This window comes from Homalodisca vitripennis, chromosome X (genome assembly GCF_021130785.1).
Source record: "Homalodisca vitripennis isolate AUS2020 chromosome X, UT_GWSS_2.1, whole genome shotgun sequence".
NCBI lineage: Eukaryota > Metazoa > Arthropoda > Insecta > Hemiptera > Cicadellidae > Homalodisca > Homalodisca vitripennis.
In genome coordinates, this window is record NC_060215.1 from 62,932,143 (window position 1) to 62,959,967 (window position 27,825).

The 27,825-nt window shown below is 32.6% G+C and overlaps 2 protein-coding genes across 3 annotated transcripts in view; one reads left to right on the forward strand and one right to left on the reverse strand.

Moving 5' to 3' along the window:
* The window catches only part of LOC124369077, a 33,624-nt gene extending 14,774 nt beyond the window's left edge, over positions 1 to 18,850 (reverse strand). Inside the window, exons 1-4 of the mRNA XM_046826792.1 lie at positions 18,733 to 18,850; positions 15,963 to 16,195; positions 1,907 to 2,125; positions 467 to 655 (exon numbers count right to left, since the gene is read on the reverse strand). Coding sequence (XP_046682748.1) covers positions 467 to 655; positions 1,907 to 2,125; positions 15,963 to 16,195; positions 18,733 to 18,761 — 670 coding nt within the window. The 5' untranslated portion in view covers positions 18,762 to 18,850. The remainder of the gene's footprint in view (positions 1 to 466; positions 656 to 1,906; positions 2,126 to 15,962; positions 16,196 to 18,732) is intronic.
* A 1,962-nt stretch (positions 18,851 to 20,812) lies between these two features.
* The window catches only part of LOC124369078 (protein lap1-like), a 51,894-nt gene continuing 44,881 nt past the window's right edge, over positions 20,813 to 27,825 (forward strand). The window contains exons 1-4 of one of the 2 annotated variants that reach the window (XM_046826794.1): positions 20,813 to 20,908; positions 23,341 to 23,497; positions 25,672 to 25,807; positions 27,367 to 27,656. In XM_046826794.1, the coding sequence (XP_046682750.1) occupies positions 23,348 to 23,497; positions 25,672 to 25,807; positions 27,367 to 27,656 (576 nt within the window). In that variant the 5' untranslated portion in view covers positions 20,813 to 20,908; positions 23,341 to 23,347. Of the gene's footprint in view, positions 20,909 to 23,340; positions 23,498 to 24,437; positions 24,655 to 25,671; positions 25,808 to 27,366; positions 27,657 to 27,825 lie in introns of those variants that run through there. The other variant, XM_046826795.1, reaches the window with a different exon arrangement.

Genomic DNA, 27,825 nt, shown 5'->3' on the forward strand with positions numbered 1-27,825 from the left:
ACTTATTATGTATACTTTACATTTATTAATATTTAAAAGTGTTTGTAATAATAATGATGGCAAATATCCTAAATCCTATTATCCTTTCAATAGATGATAGGATGATCAAAAATAAATGTTGTAAGTATATTGTCAGACTAGATTTAATGGAAAATACAATATGAAAAATATGGCATTACAATTAAATACTACACTATTAGCGAGTGCTCATGAAGGAGCTGTAATCTAGTCAGAAGTATACTGTGTACCTACATCATGACAAAAACTAACTTCCCTAATATGTGTGTATACATAGGAAAATGAAAGTGGGCCAACATCCATTATATAACCTTCGTAAAATCTGAAAAAGGTTTCTCACTGATATATTATGGCAAATAAAAAGTTAAGAGTACTACCATAAAGATTGCAAATTAAATTATCGTATTGGAGAAATGATTACATAAAAACTATAAATAGGTTAACTCACCTCGATACCGAACATCCTGCATCCCTCGTGTTTGTTCCAACTCTGGCAAGCCTCCAGCTATATTTCTTTTTCCATCAAATATCATACTTGATTTTTGAGCTAACTCTATGTATGAATCTGACAATTTCAATAAACCTTCTTTCAACTTAATTACTTTAACACCTTCATTTTCATGAGTTCTCTCTGAAACTATGTCACACACATAAACCTTAAAATATTTTTTTAACAAACAAAGTTACAGACCAGACATTGTAGTATGATATGTAAAATTAGATTACTAGAAAATTTTCCTTTATTACTATTTTTATTATTGCACAACCATTTATCTTAATGATTGTTTATATAATCATTGCTGTATAAGATCGTTTACACAACTGTTGGTGTGAAACATATAAATAAAAAACAGTAAAATTACCTTGGTTTAGTAGAATTTCCAAAAAGACTTTTGGTATTTCACATCTGATCTTGAATATCAGGCTTGTATATTCTTTGTATCAGTTTTTATTATTTTTTCATATTATTGTGAACACTATAATTAAAAACCATTCTCTAAATGCAATTGCCACAATTACACTTGTTTTAATGATATTATTTATATGAAAACTCCATTCAAGATTTGTATAAAAAATAATTATTTCCTCTGATTAAATAATCCTGTTATCTCTGAAATTACACCTTGTCCATGGTGCGAAATGGTATGACTTTAAAAAAGTAGGAATATGTCAAACTTCGTTCAAAAGTATTTTCTTGAAATCAATTAACAATTGATTTTACAAAAACAATAGTAAAATGTTTTCTTTAACTCTGATTTGTATTAGTCACTACAGGATTAGTGTCATCTGCAAAGAAACAGGTTGATTTATTTGGTCCAATAATAATCTTTCGGAGGATCCTTTTTATAAAAAATTAAAAGAAGAGATCTCAGGATAGAACATTGGCCAACTCTAAATCTAGTCATTTATTAGCTAGTGTATTTCAGCTCCAACGTATTATCGTTAAGATATCTTGTATGTGTATATGTTCAAATAAGACTTAGTAATCCTAAACCAGTTTATTATTAGTTCCCATACGATTTACTCTGAATGTTCATGTGATATTTCTGTCAATTAGTGCTGTTGGCCTAAAGGAGGATTTTTGGAGAATAAAGGTGATAAAATATAAGAAAACTAGGAGAATAATTACTATTAAATGTAATTAATATATGGTAAACTGTATAAAGTAATATAAAATAACATGAAAATAAATAGTCACGAATAACTTGTAGCAACAATCAACCAACACAAAAATCATGTGGTTGAATTTTCTCATGAAAATTAGTCACATGCAGAATTTAGGCATAGCAATTGCAATTGAACTATCACATAAATGTTGTATGCTTTAGAGTAAAATAGAAACAAATAGGAAATATAGTATAAAAAAAGTTAAGATAGTGATACTTACTTTCTATTTGAGTTGATTTTATTGTTGACTTCGTCTCAACAATTTTTTGCTCTATTTGTCTTGCTTGATGGTTAAGATTATGACCTATGGCTTTCTGCAAATCTTTCTTCAGTTTATTTTCTTTAGCTTCACAGGCAGCATGTTGCTCCCTTAGTCTGTCAATTTCCATTTCACCCTCAAGGATCATTTCAAAAGTATATCTAAACTTGTTCAATTGTTCTAAAACAATAGAATTTATCATATTAGTAATTATGTAATATATTTATTTATAGAAATGGCAAAGCATTATGAAATATTGACAAGATATGAAGTCTACTTACACTGTTTTTACATAATCCAAACACTGTAACAGTTTATATTTGATTATTATTAACTTCCTGGTCAATTTATTTATGGGGGTCATTTTATTATGCACTTCAATTAAACCATGTTCATTCAAAGGAGACTTTTAGAACAACCGGCTCATTATGGTTATATAATACATTTAAATTACAATTACAAACTGTGGTTGTCAGATAAGATAGTTTTATGAAGAGCCAGTGAAATGAAACAACTTTATATTTTACACCACAAGAAACATGATAAACATCAAACATATTATTACATCCTTTTTTGATCATACAGATGTTTCATTTAAAGATATTATTATTAATACGCGTCCAACGCTTTTTAGTTTTTCTTCCAATTATATACTTTCTGAATATTTAAATAATGAAGTAATGGAATTTTAGATTTGTTCTAAATGACCATTAAAAATATTAATCATGTCTTAAAAATGAGACATTCCATAAACCTACGACTAAAATAGTTGTTCCATTGCTTTTATAGGGCTAAATTCAAGGTTGTCACCGTACAGTCGACTTTTAACAAACACTTCTAGCATAAAATAGTAGTTTGTTCAGAATTCCTACAAATAATTATTGTAACTTGTAATATTTTAAACTTTTTTGTTTTTATATTAGTATCTTGCTGTATAAATTTTCTGTACTATGACTTATCTTATATAAGTGTGAAAGCGAAAATTGTTTCTAAATAACTTACTAAGCCAAATTTGTAATAATGTACTTGATTTTTGCTTTTTACTATTTACTATCCTAGAACAAAATAAGTGTATAGTTTTATTTTTTATATTACATTTTAAGAGTTCCTTCTGTCTGTACGTCAAGGAATAAAAACGTATTTACATATACAGTACAAACTCAGTCATATCCTCTGCGATGCCCAGCACCTTAACAATAAAATGTTTTGTAACTGTTAAGCTTTGCAGGCAAAGAAATGCCACTCAGGCAAGCTCGATCACCTTCTCATGCATATTTAGGCTGAATTCTGTTTTATTGTACTTACATAACCACAAAAACACTTAATGAAAAATATCTTGTACAGTAGTTTAGTTTTAGGCCTGGGCACTAGAGTATTGTTAACGCATTTTAGTCTACATTCCTTGATGATGTCAGTCACAGGTTACATTGAAATGTAATGTACTCGTAACTAGATACTTGAGCAATACCCATCACTAGCTATGTACGTTGAGCATTTTACATAAGTAGGCAATGCAGATTATTCTAGAACGGACATCAGCACATATGATTTTGTCTGACAGACACTGCAGCTTACAACTGTCACCTATATAACTATGCACACCCTAAAATTGACATCTGTCTTGCATTGGCATATATCATCCCTGCATCAGTATATCAATAATCACAACAGATGTTGAAATGGGGGCCATCAATTTTAAAAATCTGTTATCATACTTTCCCTAACATGCATTAATAACACTTGTGTTTCTTTGGCCTTAAATTTTACATGGGATGAACGTTTGTTGTATCATACAGTTTTTAAATTTCATCCACAGTATCCAGCGTTTCCATAGTGCCTTCAAAAAGTAAACCGCAACATCAGTAATAAATTTGCCTCAGTAAATACCAGGGAAAGAAACAAAAGTAGTTAACAGTAAAACAACAGGTATTAGTAGTTGTAATACTATATTCTATAGCAGTTTTTAGAACAAATTATGAATTCTATTATAAATTATATTACAATTCCATATCCGGCTTTAACGTTATTCAGTGACAGGTTCTACTGTATTTTTAACATATTAATGCTAGAAATTTCACTCACACAATATATACAATCTAAGCTGAAAAAATATGAAGTTAACAGTATAATGTAGAGAATTTAATTTAAACTTTAAAAGAGTAATTAAAAACTAAAATAATTAATTCTATATAATTATTATAGAATTTGGCATTCCTAAAACTACAGAAAAGGTCTGTAAAGAATAACTCTGTGAAATCACGTTTCAAGTTAGCTATATAAGCAGTGTAATTAATTACTGTCACAAACAGGTAGGCACTGAAAAAATAATCACAAATGATTTTTCCTTGTAATAAATCACACAGTCTACAAGTTTTTAATTATACTCAATCAGAAAAGCCATAAGAAAAGTTCTAGTTGTCATACTAACAATACTTACACCTGTAGATACAAAAACCAATGAAACTGCACACTACACATAACCTTGGTGAAACTTACTTTTTGTTGCCAAATGATGAAGTAGAATCAGAATAAAGACAAGTCTACTGATCCAGAAGCAACTACAATTTTCCATTCCAATTAAAGTTTCATTTTTATACTTGTATGTATCCTTATATATATACAGCCGCATGTGTAACTCACTGACATATAATCATACTAATTCTAACATAGTTCTAGAAGTGCTGGAAACGTGAAATTTTGCACACGCGTCACTTGTGTCTTCAAACCACCGGGAAAAGTCTGAAAACCGGAAATTTTTACTTTTGAACCCCTCAAAAAAATTCGCGAACATACCCCTTTTTTGCCCTTGCCAGGGTTTCCTTTGGAGCCCGATAGCGGGCGAACCGTTGGAGCTAGCTTCGATCTGACGAAAAATTCATGGTCAGGAATGAAGTGAACTAGAAAAAAGTTCCAGTGACTTTTTGCTCTAACTCCATCGGTTCGGCCGCAAAACGCTATTACATTAAAATATTTTGAAATTTTCGCCAAAAAATTTACCTTTCGGGCTCGATAGCGGCTAAACGGTTGGTCGTAGCTCAAAACAAATTTTTCAATGGGATTTAGCAAATTGCGTTATCTACAAAAAAGGTCAAGTAATATTTTGCCCTATCCTCAACGGTTTGGCCGCATTACGCGTTTTAAAGTATAGATTTTTTACGTTTTACGTGAGATATTGTTTTCTGGGCTCTGTGTTAGCGGAACCTTTGAGGTTAGTGTAGAATAAAAATCGCATTTTAATACGAAACAATGTGGTCTACAAAAAAGGTCCAGTGACATTTTTACTCTATCTTTCATGGTTTAGCCGTAAAACGTGATTTATGTTGAAAATTCCACTCAAAAACTTACCTTCTGGGCTCGATATTCGGCCGAACCGTTAGCCCTAGCTTAAATGTAAAATTTTTTGTAACTAGCTATTCATAGGATCTAAAAAAAAGGTTCAGCAGCTTTCTATCGTTTATCTTTCCGTAAGCCTGATAAATGCTCTAAATGACAAATTCTTCGTCGTTACTTTTAGGTGTTTTAAATTTTTCAATTATAATTAGTGCGCTTCATGTTGGTTCCAGCTTGACCTTGTATTACTACGTTAACGAGTGACTAAAACCCCCCTCCACGTCGGGAGTTGGCTGAGCGTTAGTGAAGTTTCAATAGTAGATAGGGACAGAGTGTTTTTTATTATGTTCAAAGACACAACACCCTCTAAAATAGGCCCCACGTGTGTCATTAACCACTTGTAACATTAACCCCCCCCCCCGGGAATTTATTCATATGACCAGAAAATATCCTGACTAAATTAAACCCCCTGATGGTCTTAACCCCCTTTAACATTAATCTCCCCCCCTCCCGGGAATTTCCTGGCATGACAAGATAAACCTCTGAGCAAATTAAACCCCCTAAACAACTTAAAAATAATGACTCAGGGTTGGGGTTTTTGTTATATTTACACTAAACAAATCACAATAGGCCACCAGTGAAGTCCTTTCTCCCACAGCTCCGTACTGGCTAAACCAGACGTCGTAGCTAAAATCGGACACCAGAATCGAAAGATAAAATTAAATTTCCGACAAGAAAGGTCCAGTCACTTTTTGTCGTATCTCTAACGGTTAAGCCGTTAAAACGCTCTCAAAGTCAAAAGTTTGGGTAAATCAAAAAAATTACACTATGATATACAAACATAATCTCTGACTTTAGTTACCATCAAATTCTTCTCGTCTTCTAATTTCGCGAACACAATACTTAACTGTTCTACGATATCTATATATTAATATTATACACTGCACATCAATTGGCTGAGCGTTAGCGAAGCATTACGAGCCGTACGATTCTCAAAAACGGATACATGAAATTTGGAAACCTATGTCTGAATTAACCCCCGGTAACATTAACCCCCCCCCAGGGAATTTTCTGGCATGACCTCATGTCCAAATTTTACCAATCACTAAATCTCTTAACCCCCCCTTGGGAAGTTCCTGGTATGACAAGCTCACCCCCTGATGTCTTAACCCCCCGTAACGCTAAACCCCCCCCCTGGGAATTTCCTGGCATTACATAATGTCCGAATTTGACCTATCACCAAATCATTCTTATTCCCGAATTTGGCCAACACTCAAATGGGGGGCCTGGGGGCGTAGCCCCCAGCGAGCCGAAGGCGAGTCCTATATATATACAGCCGCATGTGTAACTGACTGACTGACTGACATATAGGTGATACAAATTCTAACATAGTTCTAGAAGTGCTGGAAACGTGAAATTTTGCACGCACCGTCGCACGTATCTTCAAACCTCCGGGAAAAGTCTGAAAAACCGGATTTTTTTTACTTTTGAACCCCTCAAAAAAATTCCCGAACGGACCCCTGTTTTTGCCCCCTCAGGCTTTCCTTTCAAGCCCTATAGCGGGCGAACCGTTGGAGCTAGCTTCGATCTGACGAAAAATTTCATGGTCAGGAATGAAGTGAACTACAAAAAAGGTCTAGTGACTTTTTGCTATATCTCCATCGGTTTGGCCGCAAAACGCGATTACATTAAAAATATTTTGAAATTTTCGCCTAAAAAATTTACCTTTCGGGCTTCATAGCGGCTAAACGGTTTTGGCCGTAGCTCAAAACAAATTTTCAATGGGAATTTAGTAAATGGCGTGATCTACAAAAAAAGGTCATGTAACTTTTTGCCCTACCCTCAATGGTTTGGCCGCATAACGCGTTTTAAAGTATTGATTTTTATGTTTTACGTGATATTTTTAAACTGCCCAGTGCAGTCTTTTGTCCTAAGCTCTGTACTGCCTAAATTATAGGTCGTAGCTTAAATCTGATGGCATAATCGAAAGACAAAATTAAATTTCCGACAAGAAATGTGCAGTCACTTTTTGTCATATCTTTAACGGTTATCTAATATACTATACAGCCGCATGTGAAACTGACTGACTGACTGATATATGTATACAAATTCTAACCTACTTCTAGAAGTGCTGGAAACTTGAAATTTTGCACGCAGGTACCTTTTGCCGTATAACCAACAGGAAAAGTCTGAAAACCGGGAATTTTTCATTTTAAACCCCTCAAAAAAATTCACAAAAAAACGCGCATTTTTTACCCTTGCAGGTATTTTTTGTAAGCCCGATAGCGGGAAAACCGTTGTAGCTAGCTCGGATCTGACGGAAAATCGTTAGTCAGGAATGACGTGATCTACAAAAAGGGTTCAGTGACTTTTTGCTCTATCTTCCATGGTTAAGCGACAAACGCTCGAACATTTGAAATTCCAGAGATTTTTTTTTCGATAAAAATAATGTTTCGAGCCCGATAGCGGCCGAACGGTAGGTCGTAGCTCAAATCTGATTGACCCATTAAATTAGCAAATTACGTGATCTACAGAAAAAGGTCTAGTGACTTTTTGCCCTATCTCTATCGGTATGACCGCAATACGTGATTATGTGCAAAAATTTATGTAATTTTTCACGTGAAACATTTTGTTTTTGGTGTCGATAGCGGCAAAACCATTGGTCGGAAGTCAAAATAAAACAAAGGTTTGATTTAGCAAAATGAAGTGATCTACAAAAGAGGTCCAGTGACTTTTTGACCTATCTACAATGGTTCGACCGCAAAACGCGTTTAAATGCAATTATTTTGTGATTGATACGTATAAATCTTGTTTCTGGAGTCGGTATCAGCCGATCCGTTGATTGGAGTTTAAATCTTTATCATTCAGTAACTAGAAAACTATGAGATCTATAAAAAAAGGGTCCACTAGCCTTTTGTCTTATATCCTTTAGTAAGCCTGTAAATCGCTTTCAATGGTAAAATATTTATCGTGTTTTTTTTACAAAATGCACATTTTGGTTGTTTTAGATTTTTTTGCTACTATGATTTGTTCAATTCATTCTGGTTCCGGATTTAACAATTATTACTACGTTACCGAGTGATTACAACCCCCCCAGGGAATTGGCTGAGCGTTAGCTAAACGCCAATAGTAGGTAGTGACATAGAGAATGTATTTATTTTAACACACACAACAACCTCTAAAATAGAACCACGTGTGTGTTAACACCCAGTAAACAATAAACCCCCCCTCTGGAATTTCCCAGTATGATCAGATAACCTCCTGAGTAAATTAAACCCCCTGGTGTCTTAACCCCCGGTAACATTAACCCCCCCCCCCCGGGATTTCCTGGTATGACCAGATAAGCTCCTGAGTACATTAAACCTCCTGAAATGTTTAACCCCCCGGTAACATTAAACCCCCCCAGGGAATTTCCTGGCATGACCTCATGTCCGAATTTTACCAATCACCAAATCGCTCTTTTCCCCACCAGTGCAGACATTTATTCCAAGCGTTTGTACCGACTAAACCATAGGTCGTAGATCAAATCTGAGGGCACAATCAAAGACAAAATTAAATTTCCGACAAGAAAGGTTCAGTCACTTTTTGTCGTATCTCTAACGGTTTTAAGCCGCAAAACGCCCTCAAAGTCAAAAGTTTGGGTAAATCCGGAAAATTAAACTATGGTATACATACGTCCTCTGACTTTGGTTTAAAACCAAATTCTTCTTGTCTCCAAATTTCACGAACACATAACTTAACTCTTCTACCACATCAATTGATTAATATTATACACCACACACATCTTTTGGCTGAGCGTTTGCGAAGCATTACGACCCGTAAGATTCTCGAGAACGGGATACATAAAATTTGGAAAACTTCACGTCTGAATTTAACCAATCACCGAACTACGCTTATCCCCGAATTTAGCCCAACACCCAAATGGGGCCCTGGGGGCGTAGCCCCCAGCGAGCCGAAGGCGAGTCTAAATATATATACAACCGCATGTGTAACTGACTGACTGACTGACTCACTCACTCACGTATACTAATTCTAACCTACTTCCAGATGAGTTAGAGACTTGAAATTTGGTACACAGATAGCTTTCCACGTGTAACCACCAGGAAAATCCCGAAAAGTGAGAATTTTTCATTTTCAACCCCTCAAAAAAATTCCCAAAAAATCGCGCATTCTTCACCCCTGCAGGCATTTTTTTGTAAGCCCGATAGCTGGGCGAACCGTTGGAGCTAGCTCGGATCTGATGGAAAATTCATGGTCAGGAATGAAGTGAACTACAAAAAAGGTCTAATGACTTTTTTGCTCTATCTTCCATGGTTAAGCGACAAAACGCTCGAACATTTGAAATTCCAGAGATTTTTTCGATAAAAATAATGTTTCAAGCCCGATAGCGGTCCGAAACCGTTGGTCGTAGCTCAAATCTGATTGACCCATCAAATTAGCAAATTGCGCGATCTACAGAAAAGGTCCAGTAATCTTTTGCCCTATCTCGATTGGTTTGGCCGAAAAACGTGATTATGTACAATTGTGTTGTAACTTTTACGCGAAACTTTTGTTTTTGGGGTCGATAGCGGCAAAACCATTGGTCGGAGGTCAAATAAGACAAACGTTTTATTTAGGAAATAAGATGAACTACAAAAAAGGTCCAGTGACTTTTTACTATATTTCCCTTAGTTTGACCGCAAAACGCGATTAAGTGAAAATATTGGGACATTTTCGCCTAAAAATTTACATTCCGGCTTGATAGCGGCTAAACGGTTGGTCGTAACTCAAAACAAATTTTAAACGGGATTTAGGAAATCACGTGATCTACAGAAAAGGTTCAGTGACTTCGGGAGTTGGCTGAGCGTTAGCTAAGCGTCAATAGTAGATAGGGACAGAGGAATATTTATTATGTTCACAGACACAATACCCTCTAAAAAAGGCCCAAGTGTGTCATTAACCCCCCGGTAATATTAACCCCCCCCCCCCCCCCGGGATTTTCCTGGTATGACCTGATAACCTCCTGTACATTCAACCCCCTGATGTGTTAACCCCCCTGGTAACATTAAACCCCCCCAGGGAATTTCCTGCCATGACCTCATGTCCGAATTTTACCAGTCACCAAATCTCTTAACCCCCCCCCCTGGGAAGATCCTGGTATGACCAGATAACCCCTGGAGACTTATCCCCCGGTAACGTTAACCCCCCCTGGGAATTTGTTCATATGACCAGACAATATCCTGACGAAATTAAACCCCCTCTTGTCTTAACCTCCTTAACATTAATCACCCACCCAGGGAAATTTCTCGCCTTGACTAGATAGTCTCCTGGTGATATTAAAACCCCCTGTTCGACTTTAAAATACTGCCTTGAGGTCGGTTTTTTATTATGTTTTATACTAAACAATTCAAGATAGCTGACCCGTGTGCAGACTTTTCTCCCGAGCTCATTTCTGGCTAAACCATAGGTCGTAGATCAGATCTGAGGGCACAATCGAAAGACAAAATTAAATTTTCCAACAAGAAAGGTCCAGTCACTTTTTGTCGTATCTCTAACGGTTTTTTAACCGCAAAATGCCCTCAAAGTCAAAAGTTTTTACGAATCCGGAAAAAAAATCTATGAAAAAGGTCAATTTTTAAATCCCTTGTCATTTACCTTAATGTCCGGACTTAACCAGTCACCGAATTCCGCTTATCCCCGAATTTGCAAGCGTTTACTTTGGGGGCCTGGGGGCGTAGCCCCCAGCGAGCCGAAGGCGAGTTAATTTATGTATAATTTACTCTTGGTCATTTCTCAATATGGACTATCAATTTAAATTATGTAAAATTGTAGACTCGTACATTTTGATCTAGGTTAAAATCCCATATAGTGTTTAAGGTTTTTTTTAAGTATTGAAAAGGTTTTTAAACTTTTACTATATTTTGTAAGGTTTCAATGAAGTGGAGCTTTTAAATTTTTGAAAATACAACTAACTAAGATTTATTGAATCATCACTCAATAACCCCCAGAGAGTGCAATGGTGGTTTTTTGTACCATTGCATTATACAAATTAGACTAATTTAAAAACTACAAATTAGTCAAAGTATTAATTAATTTTCAAGATAATTGTCATATATGAAATCTACAGTCTTTCTTTTGACTGTGACAGAAATGGTAATTAATACATTTTTTAATAAGACCGTACATAAATCAAAAGGTCAAACTATTTATTGAAGGATTTTTTTTAATAAATACGGTTTTTGATCAAATTAAGTTTAACCTTTTATTATTTTTCCAAACATAATTATATAGAAAGGTATGTTATGCTGTATATAATTGAAAACTGCTTGAAAAACTGATTAAAACAACACTACTTCCTTTAGCTTAATTAGGAGAGTAGATATAGTGATTTTAAAATATGCCATATGATTGATGTTTTTATGTTTATGCAAACTTTATATAGTCTTTATTTTTTGATTTAGGATATTTGATTCTTATGTTTGAAATATTTGAAAAAAATACATTTTTCTTAATTTTTTAATATAAATACAGGGTATAAATTAAGTCCTGATCCTCCTGGATATATTCCAAATGGATTGAGATATCATTGTAAAATCTTCACCATACTTATTAAAATACTTTTTTAGATTTTTTGGAGAATAAAAACATTCCTCCTCCCTTTTAAAAGAAGAGTACAAGGGGATAAATTTAAATGTTCAAACTGTAACCCCTATCTTGTGAAAGGTCCTTTAAAGGCCAATAAAAAAGAAACACAATGACACTAAAAAAAACACCTCTACAACGGTTTTAGCTAAAGTTATAGGCAAATAACACAAAAAATAAATCTGTAGAGACAATGCCAATGTCTTGCGCATATCAAATCAATACATGGGTGATATCTTTCAAAAGGATTTTGAGGTAATCAGCTTATCCCTTTAAGTAGAATCCAATTTTTTGGTGTACATGGTTTTGATAAGAGGTTTCTTTTTCTAGTTGGTATTAGAATATAGAATTAGAATATTTTAATTTTACAAAAAAAAGCAATCAGGATCATATGTGGTGTTAGTTTCAACTTATACATATATGACTTAGTTTTGTATACTTTTCAATACCCTAACAATATTAAGTATGCTGATCATAGCTACAATACTAGGAGTAAGGCAAGTAGGCTTACTACAATCAATTTCTGCAAGACTAAATAAAACCATTAATAGTCACCAGGTTGTTTCACTAAAAATTTACAACAAATTACATAATTTAATAAATATGTACCCTAAAAAAGTGTTTTGCAATAAATTTTATAATTGGCTTCTAAACAATCCTTTTTATTCTGTAGATGAATTTTTTGCTGTATCCCATATTAATTTATAATTATATCTGAAGCTAACTAAGGATAATTGTTTATATTTCATGGATGTGTTTACATATGACTTATATTTTAGTATGTAAACACGTATTTATTTATTGACTTGGCTACTGGCTGTAAAGTGACTTTGTCGATGAGTGCAAAAACTTAATATGACAATAAATATTATTATTATATAAGGGATTATTTTCCCACAATATTTTTAAGAAAGTCGTAGAGAAGTTTTCTTCATGTCATTGTGTTTCTATTGAATAGACCTGTAAAATATGTATACACAAAACCTACATGCCAACCTATATACAAAATTTAATCAAATTCTGAGGTGATGATGTTCACACGCTTATTTTATATTTAATTTTATTGCCAACTACCAATCTAAAATGTTGTGCAAGAGTACAAAATCATAGATCTTCTCAATTGCACATCAAGTGGATGATGTGAGTTTTGCTGCTTGTTGATGTGTGATTTCTGCTATAAATGTCCTAGCCAAATTCCAACAAATCTGAGTATGACTTCCAGTCTAGATGTGGCCCATCAGGTAGTGTGACCAAGCAGAGCTAGCGTACTCTAAAACTTGTCTGATAAGAGAGTAGAATAGTGATTTCATGGTATCCATATTACTCAGCCATCAAATGGATCTTAAAATAAACCCCAGTAGTTAATTAGCCTTTCTGTAAACTAAGTTAAAATTGTTTTCAAAATTGAGGTGGTTGTCAAATGTATTTCCTAAGTCCCTGATAAAGGAAACTTGTTGGAGAAGCTGTTCACCCGAGTTGTACTGAGAGTAGATCCAAAATCTTAATTGGTAGAAAGTAATCACTAAACACTTGCTGATGTTGAGACAAATTTTGTTCATATCACACTATTCCCTTATGAAGTGTAGGTTTAACTAAAGTCAGACTTGATCTTCAGGTGATGCTGTTTTTACAAATATTTTGACAGCAGTTTGTACATCTTTCACTAAATTAGAAATTAATGGAATACCGACCAATTTTTCACTCCCTCCCCCCAGACACACAAGGTTTGGATAAAGTCCCTAGAGTAGGAGAAGGGCAGTCTTATTTACAAACAACCCCCAACAAGATAACCCTGAAGTCAACTTAAGAGGACAGCAATTCTATATTCAAATACTTTTGAAATATGTATGTCAAGATTACCCCTGTTACAGGCCTTAATAAAATCAAGGTATACTGCATCCTACTTGCTTGCCTTCTCTAAATGCTTTAAGGATGATTTCATGGAAAAATAAGAGTATCGACAAGGTGGATTTACAAATTATAAATCCATGCTGCTGAGGATTACTAAGATCACACATGCAGGATTTTAGTTCATCAAATACCATGCTTTAGAAGACTTTACTAATGGTAGATAGAATAGTAATGGAGTTCTTCACATCACAACAGCAACTTTTTTTGAACAGGAACTAGAAATCCTAATTTGAGCACCTCCAGAAACTTATCATTAAGCAATGATTAATTTACAATAGCTTTCAAAAGTTGAGCTAAAATTGGTACATAGGAAGTTGATGGTGAAAAATATGTTGTGTGGTCCTCGCCCTTTCAAGATATTAAAGGAGTTCTAGTTTCATAATTACTTCCGTCATTTGTATACTGGATGATTGTTGTCGTTCTTACAGTTATTGTGGGTAGGAAGAGAAGACTTCGGTGTGGTACACAGATGCAAAATATATGGCGAAAACATCCTCATTTGTAAACTTTTGACCATCCATACTTAATTTCGAATGGAGGCTGGAGTTTGTACCACTCTTGATAAAGCTATAAAATTAACCAAGATTATGAGCAGTAGAAGCTTCAAGACCTGTGTTGCTGTCACACTCTTCTGACAACTTCCTGCACTATTTCCATTACTCATTGTATACTGCAGAGTTTAAAGTTTGTTTGTATATCCTGTATAGCTATCTGGGAAATCTAAGCTGACCAAAGCACTTCAAAGGGATGAATTCCTTTGCTGTTCCTCCATACTACATCAAACTTCTCATTTAAACTATGGCTGATAGACAAATCTAAAATCAATTTTGTAAACCGCCTGGAACTCTATTTCCAATGATTAATGATTAGTGTTGTGTATAGTTTTTTATTAAGAGCATGTTTTAGAGTTAGTGAAGTTGACACACAACATGGTGGTTGTGATTCATGACTTAGATAGAATAGTAATGGAGTTCTTCACATCACAACAGCAACTTTTTTTGAACAGGAACTAAAAATCCTAATTTGAGCACCTCCAGGAACTTATCATTAAGCAATGATTAATTGACAATAGCTTTCAAAAGTTGAGCTAAAATTGGTACATAGGAAGTATCAATTTTAGCTCAACGCTTTGGTATGATTTGTTTATTTTAACCTATTCTGTAATTATGTATTAGGTTACTTATTTACCTGAAGAAGAGATCAGATTGCAGATCTCAAAACGTAGTGTTACTGATTTTTTTGTTTCACTGAACGATGGCTAATTTCCGGAAAAAATCCTTTTTCCTTCAAAATCCTTCCATCGTCAAAAATGAACTTCATGCAAAGAATCCATTTTCAAATCACTCTTTAATAAATTTGGTATGTAGTGATTTCCAGGTGTAGACTCTTGATACTTAATGATGTGGCAGGACATTCAAAGGAGGTTAAAGAGAGTCTTCAGGAGCTAAAATATATTTTGCTCAATCTATCTGTAGATATTTCACTGAGGTAAAAATCAAGCCTAGTACAACTCACCTAGGGTTTCAATTCTGGTTGATTTTGTGTAAGAAATGAGTAGCTGCTATATCGTTTAATATAGTGAATTTCAAGCAGCTACCTTCATAGTTGGGAGAGGTCTAAGTATTATAATGAGGTAGACATAAACTTTGTGGTATACAACTTTGTGACTGTACAGAGACAGGCGACAAGTAAGGTGAATGGCTTAAGATACAGACAAGGCTTTATGCTTATACTCAAGCAAAATAATGTTTAAACTACGATAACACATGCAATATAATTTTACTACAGGTAGGTCTGCTAAATTTTAGTACATGAAAAAGTTCCATGCAGGGGCTCATTCAACAATCTATTGCTATACTTAGCACTTAAACTTTGCTCTTTATTATATTCACTAACACATAAAGTAAGTACTGTTTACTAACATCCATACAAGCCAGTATGTTGATTTGATGTGGAATAGACATGCAATAATACTTTACAGTCTTAGAGCTGTTTGACACTTTTCACTATATTAAGGTATTAAGGTATGTTTTGCCGTTAGGAAAATCAATATGTTACAATATACAGGGATGAATAATGGGAGCCATATTAAAAAAGATGATTCTTTTAAAAGAATATTATGAGAGACATTAAGTTAATTAAAATTAATACATACCAATAAATTCGTTCTGTACTTCTGTCCATAGTCGGCTAAGTTCAACAAGGTAAGAAAAAGATTCACGAATTGCCTCATTTCTCTCCTTACTTGCCCACTTGAACAAATCCTTCCATACTGTTTCCTGTGCGTCAGTAAATTGTTTAGCCGCTGACCGCACTTCTTTCATATCTAGCACTATAAGATTTAGTTCACTGTGTCCACAACTGAAGGATTTCAAGCGTATACTGCTCCTGAAACGTGTAATTCTAAATGGTTACTGTTCAGACATTTACAAATTACCTTTATACTTTGGATATACATCATACAGTATATTATATACATTTCTTTTATTTATTTACTTAATCTCCAATAACAGTTATAGTTTAAATGATAGCTACTAGAAAAAAGCAATTAAATACATGTAGCCTAATTAGAAATATTTTAAAGTCTACATGTAAACAATAATTTATAAAAAACAAATAATTTTTAACAACAATGTATAAGAAACAATTATAGTAAGCAAATAAATATCCATCAATTAAATAAATGAACAACGATAAACAACATTAAATAAGGAATGTAGAGACACAAGAGGATTATTGATGAGACAGAGATTAACCTAGGAACTGGCAAAGTTGTAATTTAAGAAGCATTAAATATCAACTGGTAGATATGTTATCTTTCAAACAATCTTTGTTCAAATCATAAAAAAGTTATACCATTTTAATTGGCAGATTCCATACATTCTTTTTAAGTACAAACTTTTATAAATATAATGTTTCTTTATATTGTTACTGGCCACTAAAGATGTCTGACGTGCTATGCTATCTTGACAGCCATTGCTGTTAAGGGTCGGCTGCATACTGTTGTGTTTAGTTTTACATTGTTTTTGTATTGTATAATAAGCAGAAATTTTCTTGATCAGCATAAAATCTTGGATATTTTGTATACTTTAATTGAAGGTACTTAATAATTTCTATGAGCTGTTGAAAATAAAAATTTGTTTTTAAAAATAAAAGTTTAAACTTCAGAGCACAATACATCCATAAATCTAAATGTAAATCCCATAATTGTTTCTTTTACAGAATACTGCATTTTATTCTTAACGAAATAATATTCAATACTTTATGGTAATTGTGAACTTAACGATCAGAGCGGCAAAATACAACTTTCGCGTTATTAACCTATTACTATCATTCTCCTGAACAAAACAATAGCCTATAAGGTTTCAATGGGTGGAAATGACATATATTGAAGTTATACAACATTATAAGTGGAACTACTTTTCTCGCGTGAAGTAATATTTTATTGTTCTGGGCGTCACAGGGTCTTGTTATGATCGTAAATCAAACTCCTATTGGTTACTGCTGATGTCAGCTATTACGCCATCTTCGGATAAATCAAATAACAATAATGCTGAAATTTACCCCTAAAGAAGAAATTTACCCATAATACACAGAAAGTAGGTCCATTTGAATGTTCAAAAATTCATTATTTGTCATTTTCAAACCCTAAAACCTTATATTCTTTTGTTCAGAAAGATGGTAGCAATAGGTTAATAATGCGATGCTCGTTTCCGGTGTGGATAAAAATAAATTTGAAAATAATGCATTAAAATTGAATCAAATTTTCAACAAACCAGCAAAACTATATCTAAATAAATGTAACCATAAAAAAAGCAATTCTTGATTTAAAAATAACACACGATTACACAAAAAACTTATACTCTCACTCTGAATTAATACGATGATCAAATAAAAAGGAATCAATAAATTTCCTAATATTTTAACTGCTTATGTAATTCACAATCAAACACGTACAACACTTTCAAAACTAATTAACTGTATTAGAGTTAACGCGCTGTGACTGAGTAATAGATACCATTGTTGAAGAGACTGCATGGGACAGTATATAGTGTATAACTTAACTGTTCCGACCACAGAACATTCGGATGAGCTATAACTTAAGGAGGAGGATGAGCAGAATATGTTAAAAACGTTGAAAATTTGTTTGACTATTCCGGCCATTAACCCCACTGATACCCACTTCATGTTTTGCGCATTAACTGAATTTGCAGTTAATTTCTTGTTTAACTCTTGTTTCTCTGGGTTATAAAACTTTGCATGTCAAGGGTAAAATCCATGCCAGTTCCAGGGTTAACAAATTTCTTTTTATACTAAAGATAAAACCTGATTGGCACGACGAAGGAAACCAACATATATAGAGTAGCTATTCATACAATTTTTATCGGTCTTGGTTTTATTCTAGTAGATACCCTGAAGAAAACTGTTGTAAGTATATTTCAGGGTGAACGGGGTGGTCTTTTTTTTAATCCTGTATAAGACATAATATGTGACATCTTAGTCTGAGTAGTTGAAAAGAGAAGGCTTCCAAGTGTCTGTCAATACCAAACACAAAATTGGTTTTGATAAATGAGTAAATCCTTTAATTAATATAAAAATCATAAAATAAATATCTTACTCAAATGAGTAAGCATATTAAAGTGCCAGAAGAAAGGAACCATTAGTGATAACCTACAAAGGTATATTCAAAGATGAAAAGTCTTGTGATAAAAAGTTAATTTTTACACAGTTTGAGTTATCTGGTACAAAATTATTTAGATCAGATTTACATTATTTATAAATTATGCCCTGGTCCCATCAAATTTTAAACAGTTCATGACCACAATGTGGATTACTTAAATTAAGCAGCAAAGCAACTAATAACTTCATGTTATAAAATAATATTAGTTTTAAATGTAAAAAAATGAAATCGAAATATTAGGTACCTTCGAAGTGCTTTAGAAGCTTTTCTCATGATGCACAAATTTAATAAAAACAAAATAAATTACTGACAAATGTGTTGAACCACACTTCCTCACTTGTGTTCTAATTTCTTGTCCTAACTACAAAACAATAATAATAATAAAATTCTTTTTTACTTTTTCCCATTAATGGGTTAGGCTTTGGTATAATCTATGCAGCCATACCGAAGGGTAAAAACCAACTGTTACCCCATTTTTATAGTAAAAGTATAGCGTAATTAAGAGAAATGTGGTTAAATCCCATCTTTTAGAATAAAAACGTCAAAATTGCTGTGAATTGTGTTTGCTATAATCATACTGTACTTGACGTAATGCTTACTGATAGCAGATCTGAAAGTGGCAGCATTTAATTTCAAGTTTGAGGGGTCTCACAGTGTTTCAGTAGGAGTATTTAGCTGGACAAAATTATTTTATGAAACATGCCCATTTATGTAATATAGCTAACATAAATTTGTATTCAAATAATAACATTTCATACTAAACCAACGAATTTCTTTAAAAAAAATAGAGGTAATATATCAATATAAATTGTTAACTATTATCAATATTTATTACTGGTGGAAAATCTTGCAGGGAGACTATAAGTTTCATGAAAAATTTGTCTCTCATACACTATTGACGAAAGTATCATCGTTCAAATATGAATCAAATTATTGGACGTAACAGTATTTTATTTGGGATGAATTCAGATTCTGATTTGAAAAGGAAAGATGCAATTTTAGAAAAGAATTGTAACATATATAGGTAGTTAAAAATCTCTAGAATCCGCCATTTTGAAAATAAAGGTTCTAAAAATTGATTTTTGGCTTGAATTTTAGGTTATAATGTTACATATAAAATTTCAACTTATTACTAAAAATCTCTTCTCAAATTAAGTGACTAGTTAAGTAAAAATTACAAAATTTCGGCTGCTGGGATAATTATTGTGTTGTCGAAAGTTTTAATATATTTTTGGTTGTATTTTGTCCAAGATAATACCTGAAAATATTTGTAGCTCTGAGACACTCTGTATAGTCCAGAACATATCCTACAATACTTTGTCAATCTCAATAAATATTAAAACAATATTCAACCATTATCAAAACTTACTGAAATGAATAATGAATACTAATGCTAACAATTAGGTCCGCTATATTTGGTAACAATTTGGAAGCCGTATACTATGGTTCACGAGAAAATGTATATAACTGTCCAGGAATACGCTTACATTTTAATTTACTTCTTTAGTACGTGTCTGTTGCATAAAATGGCCCCACTGTGTTATCTCTATCCTCCAACTTCCTTTTCAGTAGTCTTTTACTATGCTTAGCATTCTTTTGGAACTGAGAAGCATCTCTGACACTTTTTTAAATTTGAATCAATTCCAATTCTTTCTTTTCCGAAACATATTTTCTTTCATGTTTAGTAACCAAACGCGACAACACTTTAAATTTGGCAATATTACCTTCTTTTAGCTCAACTACGATTATTTTGGTTAATGATGTTGTTTAGTGATATAGTGCAAAGGCAGGAAAGTCACGGACAGTAACTTTGATGGCATTTATATGTATTAAGGATAACATTGGTTATCGTACATGGACATGTTGGATTGTATGTATGTTATCTGTCGGATTCTTCGATGGTACTCATTTGTAGCAGTTTATTACCCCGTGTTAGTGAAAATGATTTATTGTAATTAAATAAAGTCATAGCCACTGATCTTTGGCAATTGCACCAACTACCGTCAAACTTCAAGAGAAAATTGAGCCGTGGTGTTTTATGCAGAAATATTTTCAATGATTTTTTCCCCTAATGACTTAGAGTTATGTTTTTTTGCACAAAAGTGCTCTCAAGGAAACGTAAATTAATTTTAAAATATCATTAAGTCTTATTTCCTTTTGAGCCAAAACATCCAATTTACTATAAAATTTATTTTACATAGTCATAATGTAATAAATGGCTATGAAGTGTGTTAAATTCGTTTAAGTCTGCGCCCAGACGCAGCCCTATTTATTAATTCTATGCGTTTCTTGTCTGCTTGGAAGTGTGTTGTGAATCTTCTTCTTTGGTTTGTTGATAATAATGATGGCTATAGTGAAAGACAGACTTTTCCTACTTGCAATTGAAATTGATTAATTGTATTAATTACGAATGAATACGGGTAAGTGTTCCTGTGAAAATAAACAAATTTCTTTGTTTCTTAATGTGACAGGAATATATTATAACTCTATAGAATAATAAAAGTACTTAATGTAGTACAATTATAACCAAAGTAGGACATCTTTTGGTCCATGTATTATTAGTTTTATAATTTTCAATTTGAGTGAATCTTCTTATATTTCTTTTGTAAAATGAAGTACTGAATACAAAATGATGAGGGTCAGCAGATTTTACAAAACCTACTAGGCCTAAGGCTATAAGTAGGTTTTTCATTTTATATCTAATTTAGATCTATAAATATTGATAAAATATTACAATTTAATTTTTTATATGTTAATAACCCCAATTTATCAAATATAATGAAAAATCAAGGTAGATCTGTGAAGCTATGTTTACACTATGTAGATGCATAGCTGTAGGCCGGAGTTTGTAGCAGATGTATTTGAAGCTGCAACATTTAGCTTCTCCAAAACAAAACACAAAAAACCATGAATTAATTCCACAGGAAGCAATAGAGGTCAAACTTGTTTAATATAACTATCTGACTGTTGGACGTACTCGAGGGCATTACTTATAGTTTAACTGTTGTAAATTGAGGTAAACTGGAATGAAAACTCACTTAACCTAACAACCTGACTTTTAGACCTATCGGAGGGCTGACCGGTCTATCCAAGAGCCAACTGCCGTAACTTTGTCATTTTCTGCCATTCAGTAATTACCTTCCTTCATATTTCCTCACTCTTAATGTTCCTTTTTCTGGCCGGTTAACTCTCAGGTAAACCAGTCATATTCTGGGTAAGGCGGTTAGCTCTTGAATAGGGTGGTTAGCCCTCAGGTGGGTTCAACAGTATCCTCTTATGTCATTTGAATGTTAAGGGTAAAATAGGTACTAATTCATAGTGCAAATACTTTATTCTGTAATTGTTGTGTAACTATCTAAGCTGTATCTAATAATTAAAACAACTCGCTGAAAATTTGGTCCTGATTGTGTTGTTATTTAAGGTTTGTAATTATAATGATTAAGGTGCTGTAATAAATATTTCTGTTCTTTTATTTTGATATATTTTAACATTATTATTTTGGCTTATTAATTGGCTAATTCTCTTATAACATATTGGCAACTTACTAGGCATTTATTACTTATTTGAATTAAAATTATAATTTAACCTTTCAGTAAGGTTCACTATACAATTGCACAAAGTTCAGCCAATTTTGTAAGATTTGCAGTGTTATTTGTAAAAATATCTAAAAATACTAAATTAGATAGAACATATGCACCACTATACATTATTTTATTCTGAAAATCCGTACAATTCAAATATGATATTGAAAATTACTAACCACATGGCTTAACATTGTTTTTACTAAGTAGAAAATGAAAAAAATGTTTTATGTTACAATTTTAATCCTTGTTTCCATAATCACTAAATAAAAACTACATACTTTTCTGAAGAAAAGTGATGAAATAGCCACTTTTCAAGTGTTTTGAAACAATATGTATAGGTTTCAGAACAATATTTACTGTATGACAAAATTATATTAAAAAAAATAAATTAATATTTCTGAAAATGCAGAAAATGTTTGTATGGGAAAGAGCTACAGCTGTTTGAGTAGTTCTATTTAGTTGCTACAGCTGTTATTCAATATAACGCAGTTACTGAAAGAGGAGATGAATATGAATTTTCTATCGGTACTGAATATTATGCATACAGTGAAGTATGGATACAGCTACAGCTTGTTATTGGTTTATATCAATATTGAATTGCCGATGCATCAGCAATTAACCTTTCTGTTATTGTGATAGCTGACGATGCAATGTCTATGGGGTGGTTGAAAGATTTTCATTATTCATATTCAATTATACTATAATTTTGACATATTATGTGAGTACAGGCTTCTTTGACATAAATCAAAAAGACGGTGCAATCAATTTTTGTTATATACTTTCTTTGCCTAACAGCATTATGGAAATTTAGATTTTTTCTGCATTATTTTAGCTTATGTTTAAAGACTATAACGCTTCCACTCCGTGATTGTCTAGAGCACAACTTCCCTATGCTTTATTCATGTAAAAATGATAAAGATTGAGGATGATTTAAACAAATTATCTGTTCTTAAAATTCTTTAGCTTTGTATTTCTTAATCTGCCAGACCTCTATTTCAATTCATGGGATAGGTTCCCTATCATATCTTTCATTAATACCTATTATAATAATACCTGTGAGATTTTTGAATGCTAGTGTTTTGGGTTTTCTCATCTCTTTTCTTTGTCTAAAGGGAAGGAGCAAAACACCCAAATTATATAAATTGCTGGAACTACTCTTTTTTTAATTTGAAAGGTGCATGCTAGTAGTAGTAATAGTATGTCAGTTATTTTTATAATCACTATATAACTACTATATTTTGAGTTTTCACTGCATCTTTCAATTTTAGTTTCAGTATGTCGCTGTCATGTTTTTCCTGGTGTCAGTCAACAGAAGAAAATGCAGTTAGAGAAATTGATTTATCTAATTCTGCTCTCCATGATGTCCCTCATTCAATATTTCTTCATGAGCGCACTTTAGACACCCTTTTTCTGAACTCAAATAGAGTGAGTAGATGTATTTATTTTTCAAGTTTTAACTGATAACTGTCACAAGTTTAATTTTCCTATTAGGGAGTATTTTTGTCTTTAATTTCCAAATAGACAATTCAAATGCTGCTTTTACTATCCATATTTTAACATATGATATATAGGCAATACAGTAGAGTACTTAGTTAAGCTGGATTTTACACAGTGTGAAATAAATCAGTATATTTAGACAGGGAGTTTTTATTTTGTATTCCCATTTTAAATTGTTATATGTTGTAGTAGATACACATGAACATTGTACAGCAGAAGCTCTCTAATCTGGTACCTTTAGGATTTTAGTAATGAGTATGCTGATCACTGAAAATGCTGAATTACTGAGTGCTGTCCGAAAATAGCAGTGAACAGAATAATAGGACAATAAACCATCTGTTATCCAGTTTACCATTCAGTGCTTTATTGGGTTATCTCCGTTCATTACAGCGATAGAAACAGTTTAAATATTTTAATAAGATAACTAAATGAAAAAAAACCTTATTGTTTACATTTTTTAATACATTCTAATATTTGTAAGATATTAAGTTGAATTAGACTGTATTACAGTATAAACCAGTTTAACCCATTGGGGAAGTCACACTCGCTGGTTATGTGCAGAGCGGGCTGAGACTGAATTACAAGTCACACACTGGGTAACTGAATTACAAGTCACATACTGGGTAACTGAATTACAAGTCACACACTGAGTAACTGAATTACAAGTCACACACTGGGTAACTGAATTACAAGTCACACACTGTGGTCTTTGTTTAGCCACACTTTATTGCTATCTTTTTTGTTTTGTTACTGCCAGCAATTTTGTTATGAACAAACCACCTGTTTGTTCATATGTTTTGTCATTGTTTTTATTTCTTAGCCCACATGCGAGGTTAAGTGTGTTTGTTTTTGTTTAGTTGTGATATTGATCATAATGGGGAGCAAAAGACTGTGCAATAATAAGGTTGCCTTGTTAGTAGATAGTGATTATGAGTGCAATTCTGATATCAGTGATAGTAATGGAAATGTGGAAGACGTAATTATTTCCAGTGCTCAAAAACAGTTTGCCGAGTCATGGTTTGTGCGAGTATGAAAAACTTAAATGCCAAAATGAAGGTTATCTGGATTAATATCCCCATTGTACAGTAAGTATAATTAATGGTAAAGTAATTTTGTGTATAATGAAAAAACAAAAATCAGAATTTCCTAAGAAAAAAGAAGTTTGTGTAAATGTAAAAAAAAACTTAAATATTTTCTTTCATTTTATTTTTAGATTATTGTTTTGATTATAAAAGGAATAAATATGTTACAATAAAAGGAAGGTGAACTGGAGCTAAACTCAACATTAAAATTGAATCAACCCTTTCTACCATAGCTACGTTATGTGTTCAAAGTACTCTTGAGTACTCTTATTACAACGGCATACACAGATTTTATTGGAACTTGATATCCCACTATGAAGCTGTGAATAGAAAAAATTAAAAATACAAATTTTAATTTTTTCATTTATCAGTGCTAAAAATACTGCGGTATTCACTCCCAGTAAATGTAAAATGAAACTTATAATTTATATGGTAAAAATCAGAACTGAAGCAAATCACTGTTTGAAAAGAAATATCTAACAAGTTTATTGTTACAAGAAAGGAATGATAATCACAAATTTTGCAAAAGTAAATTATTGGAGTTATAATGTTTTACATTATTGCAATGTTTATAATTGCAAATTTATAAACACTATAAAATCACTAAACAAGTCAAACAAAACAATATCTAAATTTGTTATACTCTTTTAGTATATATATATATATATATATATATATATATATATATATATATATATATATATAATTGAGGAACAGAATATGTGTATTTTAAATCAAGACATATAACAGCAGATCACAAGTTCTATGTTTATTCATTGCTTTTTAGTTAATTTAAAGTTCTTATGTTGTAAGAATGCACCATCTTAGTAAATTGTCTTCCACAACTTTCAAATGTGAATTTGAACAAAAATACTGAGTTTGAAAGTTCAAAGAGTTTTATGGTTTCCAAGCCTTAATTAGTGGATTGTGGAAGTTACAATACACATAATAAAAACAGTATATAGCTAAAATGTACTATTTCCTTTATGAACTGTGATGTTTTTATGATTTGTTGTATAGATTCAAGACCTGCCTCTACCACTGTTCTACTGCCAGAATCTGCAGTTCCTGAATCTGAGTGACAATGAAATTGCTTCACTTCCTGCCGCCATCGGTTCTCTGGTGCACTTGAGAACGTTAGATCTTAACCGCAATTGTAAGTTTTTTAAAAATATATTGAGATACTGAGGAAGAGTTCTTAAACTCTTATTTTACCTGAGTTATTAAATTCCAGTTTTACAAGACAGTTGTCATTCAGTTCTAATATAGACATTAGCAGAGGATAGTAGTGATGTTTTGATGCCATAGAGAGGGAATTATATTTTCTTACAAATATTCATAAATAAAAATGGGTGAGATTTCCTCTTTCTTTTTTATTTCTTAAAATTCTGTTTCTTTGGCAGACTTTTGTTGAAATCTTAGACTGGGAAAAATTAGAAATGTAAAAGAAATTATGTTGTTTATTAAATTATATTTTTAGAGTTCCAGTCCGATTATCCCAGCCACCGGGTAAGCTAAAGCAGTTTTTAATTTTTTAAATTAAGAAGAGTTCATAAAATTATGCTGAAGTTAGTTCATTGCATATAATTCAGATTAGCAGGACTCAAATATATTGTTAACACAGTGTTTCTGTTGTTTCCCACATTCAATATTGTACATAAAGTCCAACTTGTTCAAAACTGCTTTCTGAACCTTTTCTTGCCATTTATTGTCATTTTGGAGGTTAGTTGGTAATACAAGGGTAAATAAAATATAAACAATACGTTTCTCGATTTTCTGCATGATCAACGTACAGTGAATGCAGTAGTCAGTTGTTATGGTCGGTGAAATTCGCCTATCAAAACAAAAGAAGAGATATGCCCATCAGAGACGGCATTCTTCTCCAATTCACACTGTCCCCCTGTGACCATTTTTCGTTTGTGCCTATGAAAGAATCACTGGGAGAAAAACGATGGGAGAGCGATGAAGAAGTCGAGGAGCACGTTCGCAGTTGGCTTACAACTTGCCCTCAAACCTTCTGTGACCAGGGAATACTGAAACTTCAGTAGCAAAAGTGTGTAGATCACGCAGGAGAGTATATTGAAAAATGTTAAAAGAATAATAAGTGTATAAGGTTGTCAAATAAAAGTAAAAATATAAATTACCGTTTATATGTGATTTACCCTTGTATTAGACAAATGTTGATTAAGATAGGTTTATCATAATTTGTAGGATAATATGATGCACGCTAAAACTATACAAAATACACTATAAAAGATTATTAAATTGTCAGTATTTTAAGCATTATAATAGTTAATGACTTTGCACGTGTTTATAAGATTTTTTGCACTCATAATAACCTTGAGAATGCAAGATAGCTATTTCAGAAGATATTGTATTAAATACATTTTTTTAAACTATTCAAGCATGTGCATGTGATGTGGAAAAAATGTTTATAATGTTTTCATAAAATGTACTTTTTTTAATGCTTACACAAGGGAAATTTTGGATATCTTAACACCTGGAGGTAAAAGTATATCATCGTATTCTTTTCTGTGTTCAATTTGGTAAAATTATTGTTTTAAATATCTAAATTAATTTTATTGAACTATCTAATTTGTAAGTTTAAATTCAGAATATCTGTTAATTATGTAGCATTTTATTTTATATTTGAAATAGCAGTAAATGTGAATTAAGTGTGTTGTCATATTAAATAAAGGCTGTGTTTTGGTTTAGGTGTAGAGGAAGTGAATGAGTGTATCAAGGGATGCAGGAAGCTGAGTGTGTTGAATTTAAGCATGAACCCTCTGAGGCAGTTCCCTGAGCCAGTCACACAGCTGATCTCTCTGGAGGAACTTTACCTCAATGACACCAGCCTAGACTATCTGCCTGCCAATGTGGGGCGGTTGGTGCATCTGCGTATTCTTGAATTGAGGGACAACAAGCTCTCTTCCTTACCCAAGGCTGTTGCACGTTTCTCTCGTCTTCTACGTCTCGATATCGGACAGAATGACTTTACTTATCTTGTAATCAATGCTTTCAATTAATTAATAGTCTATTGTCTAAATTTTCATGTGATGTTATTTAATAAGTATAATGCATAGGTACTTTGTCAAGTTGTATCTGATTTTTTACGTATTGATCCTTTCAAGATCAAAATAAAATAAAAAAAAAAACACATTTGTTAAATGAATG